At 37.9% G+C, this 20,663-nt stretch overlaps 3 protein-coding genes across 3 annotated transcripts; 2 read left to right on the top strand and 1 right to left on the bottom strand.

Annotated features, from left to right (window-relative positions):
• Positions 1-286: 286 nt before the first annotated feature.
• On the bottom strand, positions 287-8,031 carry LOC104598819 (transcription coactivator). Its single transcript, XM_010261054.3, has 10 exons — positions 7,785-8,031; positions 7,560-7,649; positions 7,271-7,375; positions 6,695-6,796; positions 6,440-6,524; positions 5,091-5,160; positions 4,899-4,943; positions 1,641-4,058; positions 1,188-1,404; positions 287-1,101 (listed from the first exon to the last, which is right to left on the bottom strand). The coding sequence occupies exons 1-10, from the start codon at positions 7,884-7,886 to the stop codon at positions 541-543; spliced, it is 3,795 nt and encodes a 1,264-aa protein (XP_010259356.1). The 5' UTR covers positions 7,887-8,031; the 3' UTR covers positions 287-540.
• A 421-nt stretch (positions 8,032-8,452) lies between these two features.
• Positions 8,453-16,854, top strand: PPR40 (pentatricopeptide (PPR) domain protein 40). Its single transcript, XM_010261052.2, has 2 exons — positions 8,453-10,870; positions 16,367-16,854. The coding sequence occupies exon 1, from the start codon at positions 8,570-8,572 to the stop codon at positions 10,727-10,729; it is 2,160 nt and encodes a 719-aa protein (XP_010259354.1). The 5' UTR covers positions 8,453-8,569; the 3' UTR covers positions 10,730-10,870; positions 16,367-16,854.
• Positions 16,855-18,375: 1,521 nt separating this feature from the next.
• On the top strand, positions 18,376-20,663 carry LOC104598820 (Late embryogenesis abundant protein (LEA) family protein). The gene is made up of 3 exons (XM_010261055.3): positions 18,376-19,596; positions 19,718-19,937; positions 20,274-20,663. The coding sequence occupies exons 1-3, from the start codon at positions 19,391-19,393 to the stop codon at positions 20,487-20,489; spliced, it is 642 nt and encodes a 213-aa protein (XP_010259357.1). The 5' UTR covers positions 18,376-19,390; the 3' UTR covers positions 20,490-20,663.

Here is a 20,663-nt window from a genome sequence, read left to right as displayed (position 1 = left end):
CGACATGATATTAGTTGATGAAATTCTACATTAATAATAAATTTATGGGGCCCACTGTGATTGGTGTGGGCCCATGTATTTTATTATTGGCTTGGAACTTTATCATTGGTTCCACAGCCACCGCGTTCAGCCAAACCTTGCTCTTCACAAGAGCCCCGAAACAGTACAAGTTAAAAGGGTTTATGCCAATTGCCACATTCCCAAGCGCCCTATAATTAAACATTATCAGATCTTAATGGTCCATATTTGATCCGATTGTAAAAAAAAAATAGCCAAGTATGGATTGCCTTAATTAGATTAGGCTTGAATTTAAATTGCAAAAAGCAAATGCTTTTTGCAGTACTATCCCATAAACACATCAAAAGGTTCATTCTCTCAACCCAGCACTAAACAGAAGCGGTGAAGTGAAGCTATACAGAAGTGGAACCAATTAGAATCTCATCCCTACGCTTCTGTAACTTTGATTACAATTTACAGGGCAAGAGACAGATTCAAATGCTATTCCTACAAGAGAAAGAAAGGATTGATTCATTATTACTTTCACCTCAACAAGGATGGTTTTTTCTTGGTTTTCTTTGGGGGATTAGTGTTTTTGTTGTTTTCATTGCATTTTGCACAAAACCAATCCTCCTTTGGAACAGCTTCTAAAGGAGGATTACAGCAATCGATATGGGTTCCAATGCCACATCCCATGGAACCACTCTCATCACCACAAATCAGCATGACCTCTCCTCTGTCACGGGACCCACATACTTGACAAGTGAGATCGTCAGTAGCCTCCTCTACTGCTGGTGACAAGGCATCAATGATCTCCTCTGACCTGCTCAACAGGTTTGCAAATGACTTCTCTGCCCAAGCATGAGTTTTATAGAGCACATGCCTCTCAAGGGAGTATCCTGGCTTGCATACATACTCCACCAAATAATCAGCTACAACACAGGGAATCTCATGTCTTAGGAACTCTTGAACCCATGAATCAACATGTGGCATGCCAGCGCTGACAATGGCAAAATCAACTTCAGATTTAAGGAACCGAGTATAAGGTGGGCAAGTTGCTAGAATGGTGCCACCTCCAGCTTTAACCACTCGCTTCAAAGTATCCTGATTGATGGCAACAATCATATAACATATTAGATTTCACCGTAATGATTTAAACAAAAGCTATTCAGTTCAGATCAGTAACATACCAGAGGAGGTGTTATACATTCTCCATATATTATAACCTGCATTCCATGGAAGGCTCCATGGCCGGTCCTCTCCCTCAAGAGGCGCCATTTCCTTGGAGCTTCTAAATTGATTGCACCATCTTCGCTTAGTCCATTCCTGTACCATTCATAGGGCTCTTCTACCAAGAACTTTCCTGCCTGATTACTAGCAGTTAAGTAATCTGTCTTAAGGATCCACCTGTATTAGGGGGCTTAGGAAATTAGGTCTTGCCTAAAGAATTAAAGGGAATATGCAATAGCTAAAAGGGACTATTATTAGGACATTTGTTCCTACTGGACAAAAGGGCAAGTCAAAATTTACATTAGAAATATGCCCTTGCAATCAGAAACTGTTCTTTGATTTAGTAAGCCAAGGTTCAAACCCAAATAAACTCTCGAAAAACAAAAGGTATCTATTAATTGTATTATAAGTACCTTCCTGAAGCTGCAGCAGCAAAAAACTTCTCTGTTCTCCGAACTGGATCTGGGACAATAAAGTGTGTAGCCTGGTAGGACCAGTGGTGAGAATCTCTGCAAAGTCTTCCCTTCAGACGCTTTATAACCTGCTGGAACTCTTTTTTCTGTAGATGATGTCCACTCAGTATAAACCAGACAGGTTCCCTACTTGTAAAATTTGGACATCCACTTATTTGTTCCCCATCCACATCAGTGGCTCTAACCATTTGATTATTCTTCATTGGTTCTCTTTTAGATTTAGCAGTTGGCTTTCCATTTTTTAATGAATTAGAATTCTGACCTCCATTGTCAATTGGCTTGTTCTCCTTCTCTGCATCTGTGGACTTCTCCATCTTTCTCTCAGATGAAGTCTTACTCTTGGGTTTTCTTGCAGGACAGCACACCTGTTTTGCCTTTGGCATATCTGTCTTTTCATCACATCTATTGTCCTCAAACCCTTCTCCTTCGGCATCCTTAGATATTCCCTTTTCATTTGTCCTAGAGATGGAATTTTTCTTGGTTGTACATGAAGGATGCTTTCCCCTGTTTGTTTTTTCTACTGCAATGACACCTGCTTTTGACGTCAATTCATCAGTCTTGGACTTCTTGCTATTTGATTCCTTCTTGAGCTCATCTCCATCTTTGCTTTCTCCCAAAGACACTTTATCATCATCCATATACAAACTTTTAGCCTTGGTTCTAAACTTTGATCCTTGCATCTGGTTTGACTTCTCTGCAATGGCTACATTTACACTGAAGGTTGGCCCTACCATCTCAGGTTTCTCAGCACAAAATGTTTTATCAAGATCGTCTCTATCCTTATCCTCTGGAACCTGAGCCTCTGTGGCCTTATTTTCAGTTTTTCTTTCAAATTTATTTGCAGATAACAGGACCTCATTTTCCTTTGCTTCCAAGACTTTGTCTTTGAAAGTTAAACCAGAAACCTTGAGCCTTTCAGCCCCAACTTTCTCATACTCTAATTTCTCTTTGTCTTGAACAGAACAAAGCACAGCTTCATTTGGGCTTATAGGTTTACCCAGAATAGAACTCTTCCTAGTTTTAGCAGTACTTAACTTGGGCCTAGATCCCAAACTCTTTCTTACTACCTTCTTGGTACATGTTCCAGAATATGCTTCATCATTCATTCCATTGTTTATGCCCAAATTAGAAGGGGTTCCAGACTTCTCAATATCCATATCCAGGTCTTTGGTATTGGGAGACAAAGCTTCACCATCTTGTTGTTGATTCTGGGGCTCTCCTCTGTCAGCAGGTTCAGCCATTCTGATGATTTCATGTCTTTCAATATTAGACTTACTAGGCACATTGGACCATTCTAAAACATTCAAAGATGGTTCACCTATCTTGTCTTCAGTATGCTTGTCTGCCTTGTTGCCTGAAGGTGATTCAGTACCATCATAGGTCATATTTTTTGAAATAAGCAGTTCACATTTCAATGATTCAGTCAAATTTAAAGGCTTTGTTGCTAACAGGCAAGTTGGTTGATTCTCCACAGACTTAAGAGTACCATTATCATCCACAGGACTTGTCCTATTGCTAACAGAAGGAATGCTTTCCATTTGGGGTGCACTAATTTTCAAATATGATGATTCTAATCCTTTATACTTGGCATTTATGGGACTTCCAGAAGTGCTGGCATTCAAATCATGGATCACCTTCTTAGGTGATGTAAAGATGGTACCGGAAACATCAATTTTTCTCTTCTGAGGCAATGCACCAGTTTGCCTTTCCTCATGATATAATTCTTTGCCATTCGTCAGCATTTTGATTCCACTTGAAATGATGTTTTCTTGTAAGTTCAATTGGGGAGAGCCAGTCACGTGATTTAAATGTTCTTTTGAGAACATTGAAATTGAAACTGGAGACCTCCTCGAAGTCTTCCTTGAGTAACTTAGAGAATTTAAGTTCAACTCATCAGAATGGGATCTCTTAGTGCTTCTAGCAATGGATGTTGATTCTCCACATCCTATGTTAGGGTTGGGAGTTCTCTCAAATGGAATGGAGGCCTCATCATTAACAGGATTTCTGCAATAAGCTCCACTGCTCTGACATTCAAACTCCTCAAGGCTCTTCCTATTTTTGTCATGGAAACCTTGGGATTTATCAGCTTCACTCCCTTTCATAGGACTAGTTATTAGTCTCTTGTTGACAACATCTGCAGCAACATTTGATACACATTTAGGAGGAGAGGCTGTTTTCTGTTGGATATTTGACACCTCTTCTGGTGGCACAGACATTTCAGAGCTCTTTTGAATTGCAACATGAGAATTAGTAGCCCCCAGAACATTTCCCTTCTCAAACTTCTTGTTGTCAATACCATCTTCTGTTTCTTCTTCAGAATCCTTAGCTTCAGCTTCCAATATCTCTAACTCATAACCACTATTGTGGGAAGAAAAAGAGGAGACACAATGCAAAGACAAAAATAAAACAACTTAATCAGTCAAAAGCTCAATGAAAGGACCATAGAATATAAGAAGCTGCAGGACAAATTTGTTTGTGAAATGAGTCGTACAAAATAACAAATATAAGCAGAAATTTGTTATCATTTTGATTTAGCTATGCTACATTGGATTAGTTAATATTCCTTTCAAGCAATTTAACATTAGAAAGTTTGATTTCATGTAGACAACTTTGAATAAGTTAGTTTAATTCCCAACAAATATAAGCACAGATAATTGATACACGTGATCAAAAGAGTAAGCAAAGACACATTGCACAATTCTATAGAAGCACCACCCTAATGTTTTCCATTTCTTCCCAATGTGTGTCAACTCTTTTTGGTTACAACTTCTTCAAAGTTATGAACATTTATAAAGACAAATAGCAGTTAATAGGCATGCCAGGAAGTGCTGGTGCAATTGTCCGGTTGCTTTACCTGAGAATCTAAGTAATGCTTTGGAGAACCTGTGAACGGATAGCTGAGAAGTTTCAGCGCCTTTATATTACTTTTTTATACTTAATAAAAATATATTAAAAAAGGAAAAAATATAGGAACCGGTATTTGTATGATCACCCCATGAAATTATATACTCTCTAGGTTTCATCATGAATCAAGTATTCACATTACCAATTTAGTGGATAAAAAGATAAAACTGCAGTCACCTCTTCACTTGTCCACATTAGCTATTAAAATCTTGTTTAATAGAAAATAGTAATAAAATAAGTAAAGATCCTTATTGGCATCATGGCATAACAAAAGAAAGAACTAGAGTACCTTACCTCTTGTTGTAACTACCTTCAGGAAGAATTTCCCATGCTCTTAAACTGCAAGATGAAGAACAGTAAATTAGTAATAGGACAGAAGTAAAAAATAAATCAGAATGAAGATCTTACTTGTATTGTATAATAATATAAACACTTTAAAATAGAACATAGTATTTCAAAAGAAAGAGGAATGTAATCTAGCAGTACCAGTCTTCCAACCACCGATGATTGACAAGCTTAATCTTCTTCATTTTCTTGGCAAGTTCATACTTCTCACCTGAATAAAAAATGACAGACCACCATTGATTTTTCTAATAATGGCAAACAACATGATATGTAACAATGATTTCAATAGTGCATGCATCTGCATGAACAAAATAATTTTGAAAAATGCCATCTAATAAACTAAGAAAATATCAACAAAAGAAGCATACCTCATTTGTTCAATTTAAAAGACAAAAAGTAATAACACAAAAAGAACGAAGCCAGATTTTCATACTTCTTTCTTTTGGGTCCCTAAAATACTTTATACTTTCTAAAATGAGTGCACCAACTACATTTGTAGTACTTAAACTCACCACCACATGGCAGCATATATGGATTCCATGTGGCATTTAGGGCATATCACTGTATTCAGTGACACATGGCATCAACATATACGGTTGACATGAGGTATTTTAATGTATTCAATTGTACATGTGTGCAACATGTCAGCATATCTCAATGGCATGTGGCACTTGAATGTATTCAATAATATGTGCCATATGGAAACATACAAATGCCACATCACATCAATGACATGTGTGCACCAAGTGACACATGGCATTTGAATGATTCAATGACATGTGTGCCACGTGAAAACATATATAGATGCCACATAGCATTCACATTTGTGCAGCAATTTGTTGTATCCAAACACCATGTTTTACTTTTACTTTTAAAGTATGTTTTTGAAAAACTTTCCTCCAAAATGTTTCCAAAGTGAAAATACAAAGTAAAAGCATAATGTGTGCTTTGTACTTTTGTACTATTTAAAGTACAAAGTGCAAATCTACCCAAATAGGAGCTTTCATAGTTTAAGGCTCAAAAACGTTCTCAGAACTTTTTTGCATGTTAAAGATCAGTGTTCAGATTTACCAAATGCCACTTTAAAAAAGACGGTTATCCATAAAACCAGTGAAGGAAATAGAAGGCTGGCTAGAAAAACTGATGTTCAAATTTTGACCAAAGTTGCAAGCAACCATACTATTCAAACGAATATTAAATTGGTGATTTAAGCATGAATTGCAACATGTGGTAGAAGAAAGGTTCAATACAAGTTCACAACATCACAATAGAAATTAGTGAGATGCATCATTTATCTATATCCAACAATTAGAGAACTTTAGCCGTTCATACAAGTAGTTGTTCTCATAGTTGCCATATGATGTTCAAAATTCAAACAAGCCAAGTACATTTCCTGTTAAATATGGAATACGATTTAATAAATAAGAAAGTCGAAGTTTCATATAAGGCATTGCACAACACCACAAAGGATAAGTGTAAGGAGATCAAACCTTCAAATTTATAGCATATAAGATGAGTGACCTTGTTTGCAACCAATGGCTTGGAGAAGTGTGCACCCATCAGACCTACCATTTTCTAAGACAAAGTAAAAGTGGTAAGGCTATATCTGCCTGGTCATTAACTTTAATAGTATGATGAAATTCTTTTTGCCTTCTGACTTTCATTATTCCTGAAGTTATACAGGCATAGAAAACAAATATAGCATATATAAAAGCACAAATAGTAGAGATAGATAAAATACACACCATTATATCTTCTCGGTCTTGTCTTTGGTATCCTGTCAAGCAAATAGATAGGGCTTTGGCACCAGGTATACCATTTAAATCCTTCACAGGCCTATATAAAACCTGCAGGCAGCATAAATGGAGAATGCAAACACCTAATCATGAACTCTCAATGGTATAGTGAAAATAGAAATTAAAACTAAGTGGCACAATGCTGAAGAGTATGACTATTAGAATAGGATCCACAATTGCAAACTTCAAACGCGATTGGGGAAAAATCAAGAGTACTTTTCAGGTTTCAACCATATGACTTCAATTTGAAATTGAAACAAATCCTGTTTCAGATTCAGAAGTTTCACTGTCGCATGACCAATAGCATTTAACATGTATTATTCCCGTTCACTCATAAAAAAAAAAAACATATATTATTCCCGTTACATCATTTTCAATTAACTTTTAAGCCTTAACTACAAAATTATTAATACATACATCCTTTACCCATTAAAAAAACCAATTATGCTTTTTTTTCCGTAGAACATAGTCTGTGTTATTCAAATTTCCATCCAAATGGAGAAAAAGAGGAAAAGCAAAACCTACCATGCTGGGATCCATTGGCATTCCAATATCAAAACTATGATCAACCCATAACCCTGTAACAAGTGTTTTGCCATCATTTCGAGCTGCAACGCAAATGGAATCATCCTGCAAAACACAAATAAATTAAAAAATTAAAAATGAAAAGAGACCATCCATTCAAATCTATGGCGGGAAAAAGCAACACGAACTGTGATTGGGATGGGATCAAGTGAATGATTATGTGAGTGAGAAGTACCAAGGACAGATTCTCAGATAAAAATAGCTTACAAAGAGGTAAAAAAGGACTTACATAGACTATCTTGTCAACAATCACGTGAGTACAGCTCGGACTGTACTGGCCAACATCAACTCCACCGCCATCGACGAGCTTAGATCGGACCTTTTCCAAAGAAAAACAAAGAAACACCATATCATTCAGAAAGAATAACCATATCGGCACATTCAATTTAAGAAGAAAAAACACCAAAAAGAAGACCTGAAACACGAAAAATCGAAGATGAGAACTAAAAATTACCTTGGCTTCGTCGGTTGGATCGAATCCCACGAGAATGAAGTGAACGCCGAGAAACATCTTTGTCAGGTGATCGTACGATGAATCCTCTCCTCTTTCGAACATTTAACCAAATCTGACTTTGGAATTATATTGAGAGTAATGAATGCACAGAGAGAACGAGGGAGCACTAAAACCGCAGAAATGGGAAATCCAGTTGAAGGGAAGGTGTAAAGCTTCTCTAGCAAGGAGAAGACAAATTGAAGTGAAAAATCGGAAAAGACAGAAAAACAGATGGGGATTGATTTGTGCACACCCGTTTGATAATTCAGGGCACATCTATAGTGATGAAAAGACAAAAATCCCCGTCGCTTGTACTTTGTAGCAAGTAGGACCAGTGGACCACCTACCTCACGGTCACGGTCACAATGTGGGGAGGATTTGGTCTTTTCAACCATGTAACTTCTGGTCTCGTTATTAAGGGGGTGTGCCCCTTTACTCAAACTGGTGGGATGTGCCCAAATGAACTATGAACTCCCCCAAGTAATGGAGGGATTTTTCGATTTTGAAGTTAATTTTGGCGCAATGGCGGTACCGCGGGATCATGTATTTGACACGATTGTGGGATAGACAGGTGCGGTGATGGTTTGGATTCTCCAATACGCCGATGTGCGTTGTACGCATACGAGTCCGGAGTGGGACTCGGGGGGACCCCGAACATCTTTGATGATAGAAAAGTAGAAAACGAACGTCAGCTCTGCTCCCGTTGGATTCCGCAATTCTATCGAGCTTTCTTCAGGACATGACTCATGAGAGGCCTTTCTTCTCTTGCTTTCAAGGCATATCCTGCAAGAAGAAGTCTAACCGAAGAGCTCTTCCGGCAGAGAAGACCCAACGGAGATAAACCCATCAAGGACAGAGCAAGAGCGGTTCTTGATCGAAAAACCACCAAACCAGAAGGTCCGTTGAGAGGTAAGCCTTCGTTCAGTTCTTCCCAAATACGCGGTTCTCTGCTGAATCTGTCTTCTACGGAAAAGAGTTCTATATCTGATAATAAGTCCAAATTATGTACTGAACTGGTTGATCATGTGCACTTCTCCATAATACTTGCAAGAAAAGACTGGTTTTTCTTACTAAATCATGAGTTTAAAGTGAAAAAAACCAGCTTGAGCGCACATTTGGTTGTGAGAGTTTTGCAGAATCAGGACAACCCATTAAACTCCCTCAAATTTTACATCTGGGTTTCGAACATCGAGGGCGCACTAGCGAAGAACCAATCTATCCGGAGGGTGTTAACCGATACCCTTGTTCGAAAAGGTCCGGTTGTATTGTCTATTCAGTTACTTCAGGAAATTAGAAACTATGGATGTTCGGTTACCGAAGACCTGCTTTGCATTTTAATTGGTAGTTGGGGGAGATTAGGGCTTGCGAAGTACTGTACGGAAGTTTTTGGGCAGATTTCCTTTTTGGGTCTCAACCCAACTACTCGACTGTACAATTCAGTTATTGATGCATTGGTGAAATCCAATTCCCTTGATTTGGCTTATCTCAAATTCCAGCAGATGCCAGTGGATAACTGCAAACCCGACAAGTTTACTTATAACATCCTCATCCACGGGGTGTGCAGGACTGGTATTTTGGAGGAGGCACTTCGTCTTTTGAAGCAGATGGAGGGTTCAGGAAACTCCCCTAATGTGTTTACGTACACTATCCTGATTGATGGGTTCTGTATTGCAAAGAGAGTGGATGAAGCATTTGGACTTTTAGAGGTAATGAGGGAAAGGAATGTAGTTCCAAGTGAAGCAACATTTAGATCACTGGTTAATGGAGTCTTTCGGTGCTTGGCCCCGGTCAAGGCTTATAAATTGTTTTTGAGCTTTTTAGAACGGGAGCCTGTTTTGTGCAAACGGGCTTGTGATCCTATACTCTATTTTCTTTCAAAGAATTCAATGCCTAGAGAGGCGATGGAGTTCCTGAATAAAATGAGAGAAATGGGTTATTTCCCAGAGAATTCAACATTTGACATGGTGATGGCTTGTTTGATTAAGGGTTCTGAACACAATGAAACTTGCAAGCTGTTGGATGATTTTATTGAGCGAGGTGGGAAACCGGGGTTTAACACTTACCTCAAACTTATTGAAAAATTAACTAAGGCTGGAAGAAGTGACAAGGGAAACCAATATTTGAATCATATGATCCAGGATGGACTTCTATCCACTGTGTTCTCTTTTAACATGTTGATTGATTGTTTTTCCAAAGCCAAAATGATGGATAGGGCATCAAATGCATTCAGAGAGATGTGTCAAAGAGCTATTGCTCCAAATCTTGTTACTTTCAACACACTTATCAATGGCCATTGCAAAGATGGGGAAATTGGTAAGGCACAGGAACTGTTGAAGATGCTCTTAGAGTATGGCTTCAAACCCGATGTCTTTACTTTTAGTTCAATAATAGATGGCCTTTGTAGGATCCACCAGATAGAGGATGCATTTGATTGTTTTAATGAGATGGCTGAATGGGATGTTACTCCAAATTCCTTCACATACAACATCCTTATCCGGTCTCTTTGTGTTGTTGGTGATGTTACTAAATCAATGAAGCTATTAAGAAAGATGAACGCTGATGGAATAAAACCAGATGTTTTTTCTTTCAACGCTCTTATTATATGCCTTTGTAAGATGAAAAAACTTGTGCAAGCACATAAGCTATTGGATTCTATGTTGAGGTTGGATCTTACTCCTGACAATTGTACATATACTGCATTCATCAAGGCACTGTGTGACTCAGGAAGGATTCATGAGGCAAAAGAGATGTTCCTTAACATGGAAATGAGTGGATGTACTCCTGATTCTCATTCATTTAGTACAATTATAAAATCTCTATCCCGTTCAGGCCATTTGGTGGAAGCCCAAGATCTAGTCAGGAAATGTAAAGAGAGGAATTTTATGAACTCCATTCCTAAGTTATAGGATGTACTTTCCCAGATGCTCATGGCGGTTTCACCCTGATGCTGCTTTTGGTTTCCTTTGGTTTGAGGAGAAGGGAGCTTAAAACTACCAATCAGATAGCTGATTTTCTTCCCATTGCATCTATTGGAGAAAAATGAGAAGGTATAAGTAACAAAATCACAATTTTATATATTTTTAACTGAATCCTGAAGCTATATTATATGAACAGGAATCCCATGCTTTGTGCTAACAGTATCTTGAATTTATTAATTTTTATTGGCCTTGGAGCTAGTCCATGGAGTCCTCATCATGTATTAATCAAGCCTATTTTAGCTAGTATGTCCTTTCATACATGGGGGAGCCCAAATGTTTATTAATGAGAATTGTAACGTCCTGGGCTCCTAGTTGTATAATGTAGCATTTTTGGCCTCTCATATTTCAAAGTGCCCCTTTCTGCTTGAAGGATTTCTACTGTTTTCCATAAGAACTTCCCCTCAACTCTCTGTTTCTCTCTTATTTAAATATCAAACTAAACATAGCCTTAATGGCTAGTTCTTAGTTCCCAGGATATCATGTGGTTCATGGTTCAAGTGATCCAGATTGTATTTGGACCATGTTTCAGGAATAGTGAATCATGTTTATGTGTGTACGTAAGCTGTAACATTATGTATAAAAGAATGATACACAAACAAGAATATGCCAGGCAAGTGGCCCAGCTCCTACCCCCTTGATACTGATACCCCTCTAGTTTCGTTTTATCAATTCCTACCTCAAGGGATTGTTCCCCAATACAAATGATTTCTGACAGCCCCTTGTGTTGCTTTTTCTCCCCTCTTTGATGTTGAAGAAAATCTTCACTAAAAGGAAAAACAAGAAAAAATACAACTCAAGTGATAAGACGTCACAAAAGAAAGCCAAACAAAGGAAACACCCTACAACACAACTCCACGAGGCATCTTTTTTTTTTTTTTTGATAGATAAAAATTCAATTGATTTCATTAGAAGCAAATGATAAATAGTTCGTTACAAGCATCCCAATATGAGGCGCGAGGTGCAGCCTCACTCATTAATACAGTAACATCATAAAGTTACAATTGGGCCTAGTACATTGTTCCCTAGTTACCCCTTGTTTAGCTAGAGAGTCCGCAAAAGCATTTGCCTTCCTCCCCACCCATTGTATAGTTACCTCCATCTGCTGAGTTAACCATTTGAATTTCTTCATTTCATTTCTGTAAGCCTAGATCACTGAATCTGGGTTTTTTAGCCAACACACCACCACCTTGGAGTCCCCTTCTATCACCAACTTTTCCAATCCTAACTCTCTTGCAATCTGTACAGCTTGTAGGGCTGCGTACAATTCTTCCTTTAAGGAGTCTCCATTCCCCACTGGTCTTGAGAAGAGTGCTCTTAAGTTTCCTTCCTTGTCTCTGATGACCCCTCTAATTCCAGTTGGGCCTGGGTTGCCTTGACTACTCCCATCGAAGTTTAATTTCAGAAATCCTTTAATGGGAGGAGCCCAAGCCAACCTTGCCTTGACCTTCTGCATTGAACTAGAAGCCACTAAAGGCCAATTCCTCCAAATATCATCAAATGTGAAATTTTTGAATAGTTCCACCATTTGTAGCCAGTGTATAACCCTAGTTGTTTGCTCCTTTCTTTCTCTATTCTGGCATTTCTCTCTTTCCACAAGGTCCACACCACTGCTGCTCTAGTGTACCTCCACATTACTCTTCCCCTTTTCTTCGGTAAAGCAAAGGTAGATGGGTCAAACAACATTTTTATCTCCGTTGGCATATGCCACCTACACCCAAACAAAGAGAAAAACTAATCCCATATATTTGTAGCAAATGAACAGGAAATTAGTAAATGGTAACAAGATTCACCATCAGATTTGCATAGAGTGCACCAATTCGGGGAAATACACAGAAATGGCCTTTTTCTTTGCAAATAATCCAGAGTGTTAATTTTCCCAAGAGCTACTTACCAACAGAAGGCCTGAATTTTTTCATTGTTCAAAAAAAAAAAATAGAAGGCCTGAATTTTAGGGGGAATCAGTGGGAACCGCACTTCTTTCCAAGGAAAGGACAGAGAGGAAGAGAATTGACAAAGAGCTTTAATAAAGGAGGCACAAGAAAAGGAACCTTTAGAGCTTGGGAGCCAAATTCTTCTATCTGGATAAGAAAACTCTAAGCAAACACTATCAAGGAGAAGAAGCTCTGGCAGACAATTTGCTTCCTCATCCCTCAAACCCCTATGAAATCCGAGATCCCAATTAAGACTCAAAAGCAAAGAAGGAAGAACCAAAAGTTTGAAATGACCTTATTTTTATACAATGAAATAGAATACAAAGAAGGAAACACCTCCTTTAAAGGCCGGTCACAAAACCAAGTGTCTTCCTAGAACTGAATTAAATTCCCTGAGCCAACATCATACCTGATGTATTTGAGAAACTGAGGGAGGAGGCTATGAACAGACTCAACTGAGGGAGGAGGCTATTAAACTCCACGAGGCATCTTCTTCTAATTCAATACAACACTCAACATGTGAGATACAAAAACAGACTCTTACAAGTCAACCCACCTAACTAAACTTTACCATAAACAAAATGGCAACCACCCCTCCAACTGGAAAAGCAAGTCATCTCAATTATCTCAGCAGTCAGCACCCCATTCTTCACACGAACCTTTAGTCTTCTGTGCTCCTCCCTTAAACAAACTCTTTTAACACTCTTACACTAACAAGATATTCCTACCATTTTAAACCTCCATCCCTCCTTGCGCAACCTCAAAACATGCTCTTTCTTTATTAGTTGGTAAAGTAATAATTGTCAAGGCAATACCTTGCACCAAGGTGCCCATGGAGGGCCAACTCACTTAATCATGAAACTAATTATTTGTACAGCACTATGAAACACTTTTATATTGTTAACTTTTGAGATTATAATAATAAAACAGACATTATTAAACTAAAATATTCATTTTGTGGGGTTTATATACTAGTTCTTTTTTTTTAAGGATCAAAAGGAAATTTTATTAAAATTGGAAAAGAAAGCAGTACATTTCAGAAAAATGGTTGTCTAGATGACAAACCAACTATTTAGACAACCATTTTTCTGAGATGTACTGCTTTCTTATTTGTTAGGGTTCAATCAACAGACATATTTCTGTATGCTGTCTTCAACTATCAAGGACTTCAAAACCTGAACCAATAAGCAAGGAAAAACTCTTCTTTTTCCTAGGACAAAACAAGGGCTTAGCTCCTATATTTTTTGAATTTTCTTTTCTTCCTTTTCTTCTCATTAATATGTTGTTTTTCTACATATTAATATGAAGTTTATGCTTTTTTTTGTGAATATTATATATAATTATTCATGAAAGATGGTTGTAAGATGCTATGGAACTTAGGGAACTACCCCAGGATTCATGGTTTTTATTAAAAAACATCCATCACCTAGGTGATACCTAAGTGCCTGCCCAGGCAACTTGGCAACAAGATACCCTCTACTACCTAGCCTCACCTTGATGCCTTGAAAACTATGGTTGAGATCTGAAGTTGAGTTATTTAGCCATCTGCTATATTATGGGGTATGGACAGTCTTGAAACCCAAGTTGTGATTTGTTCTTACCCTTACACTTCTTGGTTCCTACTACTTACCCTCTCAAAGAATACATTAAGTTTTTGAGGAGTTTACTTAAGAATGCATCAATATGTTGGAGAAGTCATACTCCATAACTACAAAAAAAGAAAACAAAAGATAACTAAATAACTAAAATGAACCTTAATCCTAATCATTTGGGGTTGGTTGCATAAACTCTGTCAATATCTATGTTAAGTCCTTAGATGATTTGTTACCAATATAGGCAACATTTTCTTTCATCTTCCCCTTGCTCTTTTAGAACCTTCTACTTGCACCAAGTCACTTTTGTTCTTTCTCATTGGTTTAGTCATTATCTTTACATTTGACCTAACCATCTCAGTCAAATTTCTCTCATCTTGTCACCAATTGGGGGTACTTTAAACTTTAATATCTTTGTTTCTAATTGTATCATTTCTAGTCTTGTCATTTATCCATTTCAGCATCATTTTCTCAATTATACTCACTCTTCGAACATGTTTCTTGATTTCATAGCGCTCTATCCTATATAACATTTTTTATGAATAAAAAGAAATGAAAAGATAGTTTTAAAATACAAGAATATGCAAGTTAAATTTTGAAAGAGAGAACTAATTTCAATGAAAAAGACCCAATACAAGATAGTTAAATCTTGTAATAATTTTTTGGGTAATAAATAAAAGGAAAATTTTATTAATCAAAAGATTACAACTAAAGCCTTTCTGGATAGAGTTAATACAGGGGATCTACTTCAATGAAAAAGACCTAATAGTTGTTTGTCCCCTCACTGGTGTGTCCTCTGCAAATCCGATGGTGAGTTTGGATACCATTTACTAATTTCTTGTCAGTTTGTTAAAGTTATTTGGGAATGGTTTACTTCTTTGTTTGGGTGCAGATGGACTCATCCTGTGAATGTGCAAAGCTTAATTCACTTCCACGCCTAATTAGCTTTTAAGTGTTGTTTTCCTTACTGTGTCTCAACTTTTCAGGTTTTTGTATGAAAAATGAAGACAAACTTAGTAGTTTTAAGAATATTGCTAATTCTTTGTTCTCTTTTACATGTTTCAAGTAAAATGGGTGTTCCCTCAAGCTTGCTGCATCCCCAAGATGGATGTAACCTGTCTTAAACTGGCATTGATATGCTAACTTGATCAGGGAAGGTTTTCACAACAAAGAATAAGGGAGATTTCTGTAGGCAGTTGATGGCCAAACTAATTGATACTTGTTGTTTTATCTGCGTACTTTAACTACCATTGCATTTTTTGGAATATTATAAATGATCCCTTGGTTCATCCTTCTTGGATGGGTATTGATGTTCAGAAAGTGAGTGAGGGGGACTGCACCATCACATGTAATTGACATGTTTTTCCTGTTGAGTTCATTTTTTATAAGAGCAAATATGCATTACTTGATTTCTGTTTTCATATTTTTAATTTAGGGATTGACTTGCTATGTATGTCTTCATTTAAGTGCTTATAGAATGGAATGGCAAACATGATTCATGTAGCCCACCCCATATAGCTGGGATAAGGCTTAGATGATGATGTTGAGTTGCTGTGTCTCTAAGTGGTAATGGACAAGATTCAAATTGAGATAGTCCGATATGCCAGATGGGGTGTATCGGACTTTGTAACAGCATGTGTTATATTAGTTTTTTGTTTTTTTCCAAACCAAATCAGGGGGATAAGGACTGTCCACCCCCTGAAATAGGGTCAACCCTGAAACACCAAGGATTTCAGTCACCAATACGATATGTATCAGCCCATGCAAAATTTTGATTCTTGGTAATGGAATGTATAATTGGGCTTTCCCCACAAACATCAAACCTGTAAACAGATGCAGTCTCTCCGCCTGCAGTGTCATTTATCTGAACATCAGGTATTATTCTTCAGTTTATTTTTATACATTGTGGTTGTCCGTTAGGAGTGAGTTTATATTCTTCTTGTTCTTAATATACTAACGGCAAAATAAGATTTTTTTTATTAAGCTTTTTATGAAGAATTAGTGTATTTGAGCTAAGGCAGTTTAATTCCTACATACTTCAGGGCGATGCACAAGTGAATCATTTGAGTCCACAGTAAAGATGGATGTCAGATGATCATGAAGCAGGTTAGCATGGGTATTTACTCTTCCTGGCAGAGAAATTATTCTGATTTTGGAACAGAAGCTTGTGTCCACAATGACTCATTAAGCATATTGGATTGGGGGAATTGAGAGTATTTGCTGTTGCCTGTTCGTTTCATGGAGTAATTTCCATTCCTTGTTTATTTGGTAGAGTTTTCGGAACGGAAAAAGCATAGCATCGCCCTTTTCTGGTGTTCCCTCAACCCCTTCCTGTTGTGCAGAACCGCAGACATGCTCCCGGAGATAATCCATCAAGACTGAGGAGGAGGTTAATAAGTTGGGTATGGATGTTAGCTTTTTTATCAAATACAAATTAACCTTTATTTACCAAACATGTTCGTTTCCTCTTAATTCTTTTTTCTTAAGAGGAATCTTTTAACCTATAAGAGAAAAACAGGTGTTCCTTCCACTTATTTCTTATTTCTTGAAGGATAATTATACAACTTTTTGTTTTCCAATGATACCCAAAAAGACAAACAAAATCTCTCATATATAAGATCAAAATGGATATTTGATAATTTTTAGAATTCAGAATAAGATTAAAAGAAAAGTTCAATATCAATGTACTTCTTAATGTAATTATTACACTTTCAATGTCAAAGCAAATGAATAGGCTTTGCAATTAGGGGTGTCGATTGGACTGGATTTGGTCCAAGCCGATCCAGTCCAATGTCAGTCCATTACAAATGGATCAAGTCCAATCCGATCCAATGAATAATTTGGACCATTTTGGACCATCCAATTTATTCAAATTCATTTTAATTTAGATTGGTTTCAACCCATACCCGGTCCATTGACACCTATATTCTTATCTTATATCAATGGACTGGATGTTGGCTTAATCCAACCAAATCCAATATAAATTTAGGGAGAATGAAAATTCAGCCCAAAGTACAGTTGGGGTAGATGTCAGCTCAGAATTGATGTTAATTCACGGGCGGGCATTGGTGTATAGAACGGGGGGTTTTTGACATTTTGAATATTTATAGCTCTACAGTAAAATTCATAAATCTGTATTGGGCTCCATATAAATTTATTATGAACATACTAGCTCCAGTCCAATCTAATAAATATTTTGGACTGGATTGTTCCAATCTATTATTTTTTTTTATTAAACGGGTCCAGTCCAAAACCGGACCATTGATACCCTTATTTGCATTATGAAAACAAAAAAAGGGAAAGGGGGAAGTTCATCGAAGTAAACATCTTCCATCATCCAAAGGTTGCAGAGATCGGTAGCTATATGGGTCCCATTGCTTATGACCGTTCGATTGGATTTGGCAGGTTTCAATGTACGCGGTCCCATTGGAATAAGGTGGGTTACTGACAGAATACTGCTTGGTGCTTGGTAGTCGCAAATCGGAGCATCTTCGCAAACCATCGATCATAGATTTGTATCATTGTATGTGACACGTAGCGCCTATCAAGGCCATGTGCCGAGTCTACCGACTCACTGAATTCCCACCTACCACCCACCTACCACGAACCAATTGTAAATTTCTTAAATATCTTTATGATTTAAGCTAATTGACTAACTATATTCTGTTTGAAAATTGACTGACCCTAGTACTTTGACTAATTCTATTCTTACCATTAGCCTTACGTCGAAATTTATGCAAAATACCTAAACTATCCTTTTATAGTCCAAAATATTTGGTTTTGCAATGGCACAGCAGCCCTACGCCAAAATCCATGCAAAATATCTAAATTATCCTTTTATAGTCCAAAATATTTAGTTTTGCAATGATGTTCATAGTCCTATGGTTTAAAAAAATGTAAAGCTCAAAGACGACCCTACAACAAGACTCTCTTCAGTCTGGTAGAATCTCTCAGGTCTTTTTCCAATCTCGGGCCCCTAACAATTCAACATAGATGATTTCCCTGTTGACTGGTCAATGACAAAATTAAGAGCTGTCGCTGCAATTTGGATGGTTGGTTTCAATTGGAAAGGGGAGGTAGAACATAGGAGAATAGAGAAAGGAAGAGGAAAGAAGAGGGGAGAATGGTCGGGTGATTCTGCTGCTGGGTGGAGTTATAGGGAAGTGCTATCACCATTGCCCAAAGGAAAAAGAGAGAGAAAGAGAGATCGGAGTTCATGGGGGATTGTCGTCGTCATCGCTTAGAGGAAGAAGAGAGCGAGAGATCAGAATTCAGAGGGGGTTGCCACCTCTATCGCCTAGAGAAAGAAGAGAGAGAGAGAAAGAAATATTAGAGTTCAAAAGGGGTTGTCATCGCTGTTACTCCTGTTTAGTTTGCTCATAAGTCATACCACTTCGGTTGCCACTGTCACCCCTATTCGGTTCACTTGTTCTCTACTTCTTCAGCAACGCAACCCCACTGTTAAAAAAGAAAGAGGATGAAGCTGGAAAGTTCATTTTGAGGAGCTCCGGTGGAGAAAAGGATTATAGATGTCCTGATTGTTAAAAGATTGACAAATGCTTTAAATTTTTTTTTTTTTTTTTTTGGTTCTTTTATGCAATGCGACCAGTTGCTCCCGGTGATTCGGTGTTGATGGAGACCGTAGAAAGAAGATAGAGGGAAGAGAGAGGTCGAAGGAGGGATGGTGTGCCGAGTCAAGAGAAGATGACAATGGTTTTTAAAAAATTTTAAACGTCATGTGATATGTAATGTGTGTACGGATTTTAAGAGAATATTAACGTAAAGGTAAAGTTGGTCAATCGTAGGAATAGCGTTAATAAATTTTCAAGGTGTAAGGATACATTTGGTAAATTAACTAGTTTAAGAAATTTACCCTTCAAAAGAAACTTGCGATGAGGATTCAGGAGGATATTTTTCACGAAGCGAGCGAGCGATATTCGTCTCTGTAGTCTGCAACTCCTTTCCTCTAGAGGCTAGAGCCTAAAGGCCAGAGCCTCTCCGTTCCTCTGTCCTCTGCCAACGAAAAGAGAGAAACACCAACATAAGAGGGAGAAAGGTAGAGAGGGATGGCTTGGTTAACTCGATTTCTAGTGGCTGTAGCATTCCTGGCTTTCGGCATCCTCTTCTCTCCAGAAACCTTCGGATCAAAATCAGATGGCGGATATTCGTCCAAGCTCACCATCACTCTGAAGCTCGCTCATCTCTTGTGTTTCTCAACCGCTTTTGGCGCAGCTCTTTGGGTTACCTTCATCGGCGGAATTATCATGTTCAAGTAGGCTATCACTTAACACCAATCCCCAACTACGCCTCTCCTTTTCTCCCTCCAATTGAATCCTTATTAATCTTTTTAACCTTTATCGTCGATTTTATTAACTACTGTTTTCTCGTTTTAGGAATCTCCCGAGACACCAGTTCGGGAACCTGCAGAGCAAGATGTTTCCGGCCTACTTCTCGCTGGTCGGGGTCTGTTGTGCGATATCGGTGGCCTCCTTCGGATACCTCCATCCATGGCGGTCGTCTTCCCCTGCCGAAAGATATCAGTTTGGGTTTCTGATCTCTTCCTTCGCTTTCAATATTGCCAATTTGTTCGTCTTCACACCCATGACAATCGAGGTAATTTCCTTTCCATCTCCCAAATAAAATAAAAAATAAAAAAATCAGTTCTCTTAACAGTGCAAATTCATCAATCATCAAGGTTGTTTTCATCGTTGCTGGAAACAAAAAGAAATGGAGGAACTGGGCAATAAAAAGGGGGAAAAACAAACAACATGAATGTGGCTTGCAAACTTTTAGGGTTTTTCCTAAGTTGGGGACTTTCGTCTTTTTAAAACAATTATGATTTAAAAAAGAAAAAAGAAAAAGAAATAGCTTAGAAACCTGGTGTGTTGAATGGATTGATGGGGGTATTGTCTCAACTCTTGCACATTTGGTTTTGTATTTGGAATTCAGATGATGAAGCAGAGACACAAGGTGGAGAGAGAAGAGAACATTGGAGAGGAAATTGGGTGGTCGAAGAACGTAGAGGTGGCCAAGGTAAATCCAAAGCTAGCTACCATGAACAAGAAGTTTGGAATGATTCACGGGCTATCTTCTCTTGCCAACATCATGTCCTTTGGCAGCCTCGCCATGCATTCTTGGTACTTGGCAGGTAAAATGAGTCTGTAATTGAGCTTTTCTGTCTCCTGGGGAATGGGGATACAGAAGAAACAAGTACTTTAGTCCTTTAATATTGATAAGCAATCATCTCTTTAAGGTCTTTTTGCCTTCTGATGTTGTCCTTGTTGAACACCATTTTAACGAAAATAAGTTGAATTAAATAAGATCGAACTATTTATTATA

Source organism: Nelumbo nucifera, chromosome 3 (assembly GCF_055504915.1).
Source record: "Nelumbo nucifera cultivar China Antique chromosome 3, China Antique-T2T, whole genome shotgun sequence".
In the NCBI taxonomy this organism is placed as follows: Eukaryota; Viridiplantae; Streptophyta; class Magnoliopsida; order Proteales; family Nelumbonaceae; genus Nelumbo; species Nelumbo nucifera.
This window is presented reverse-complemented; position numbering and strand designations above follow the sequence as displayed.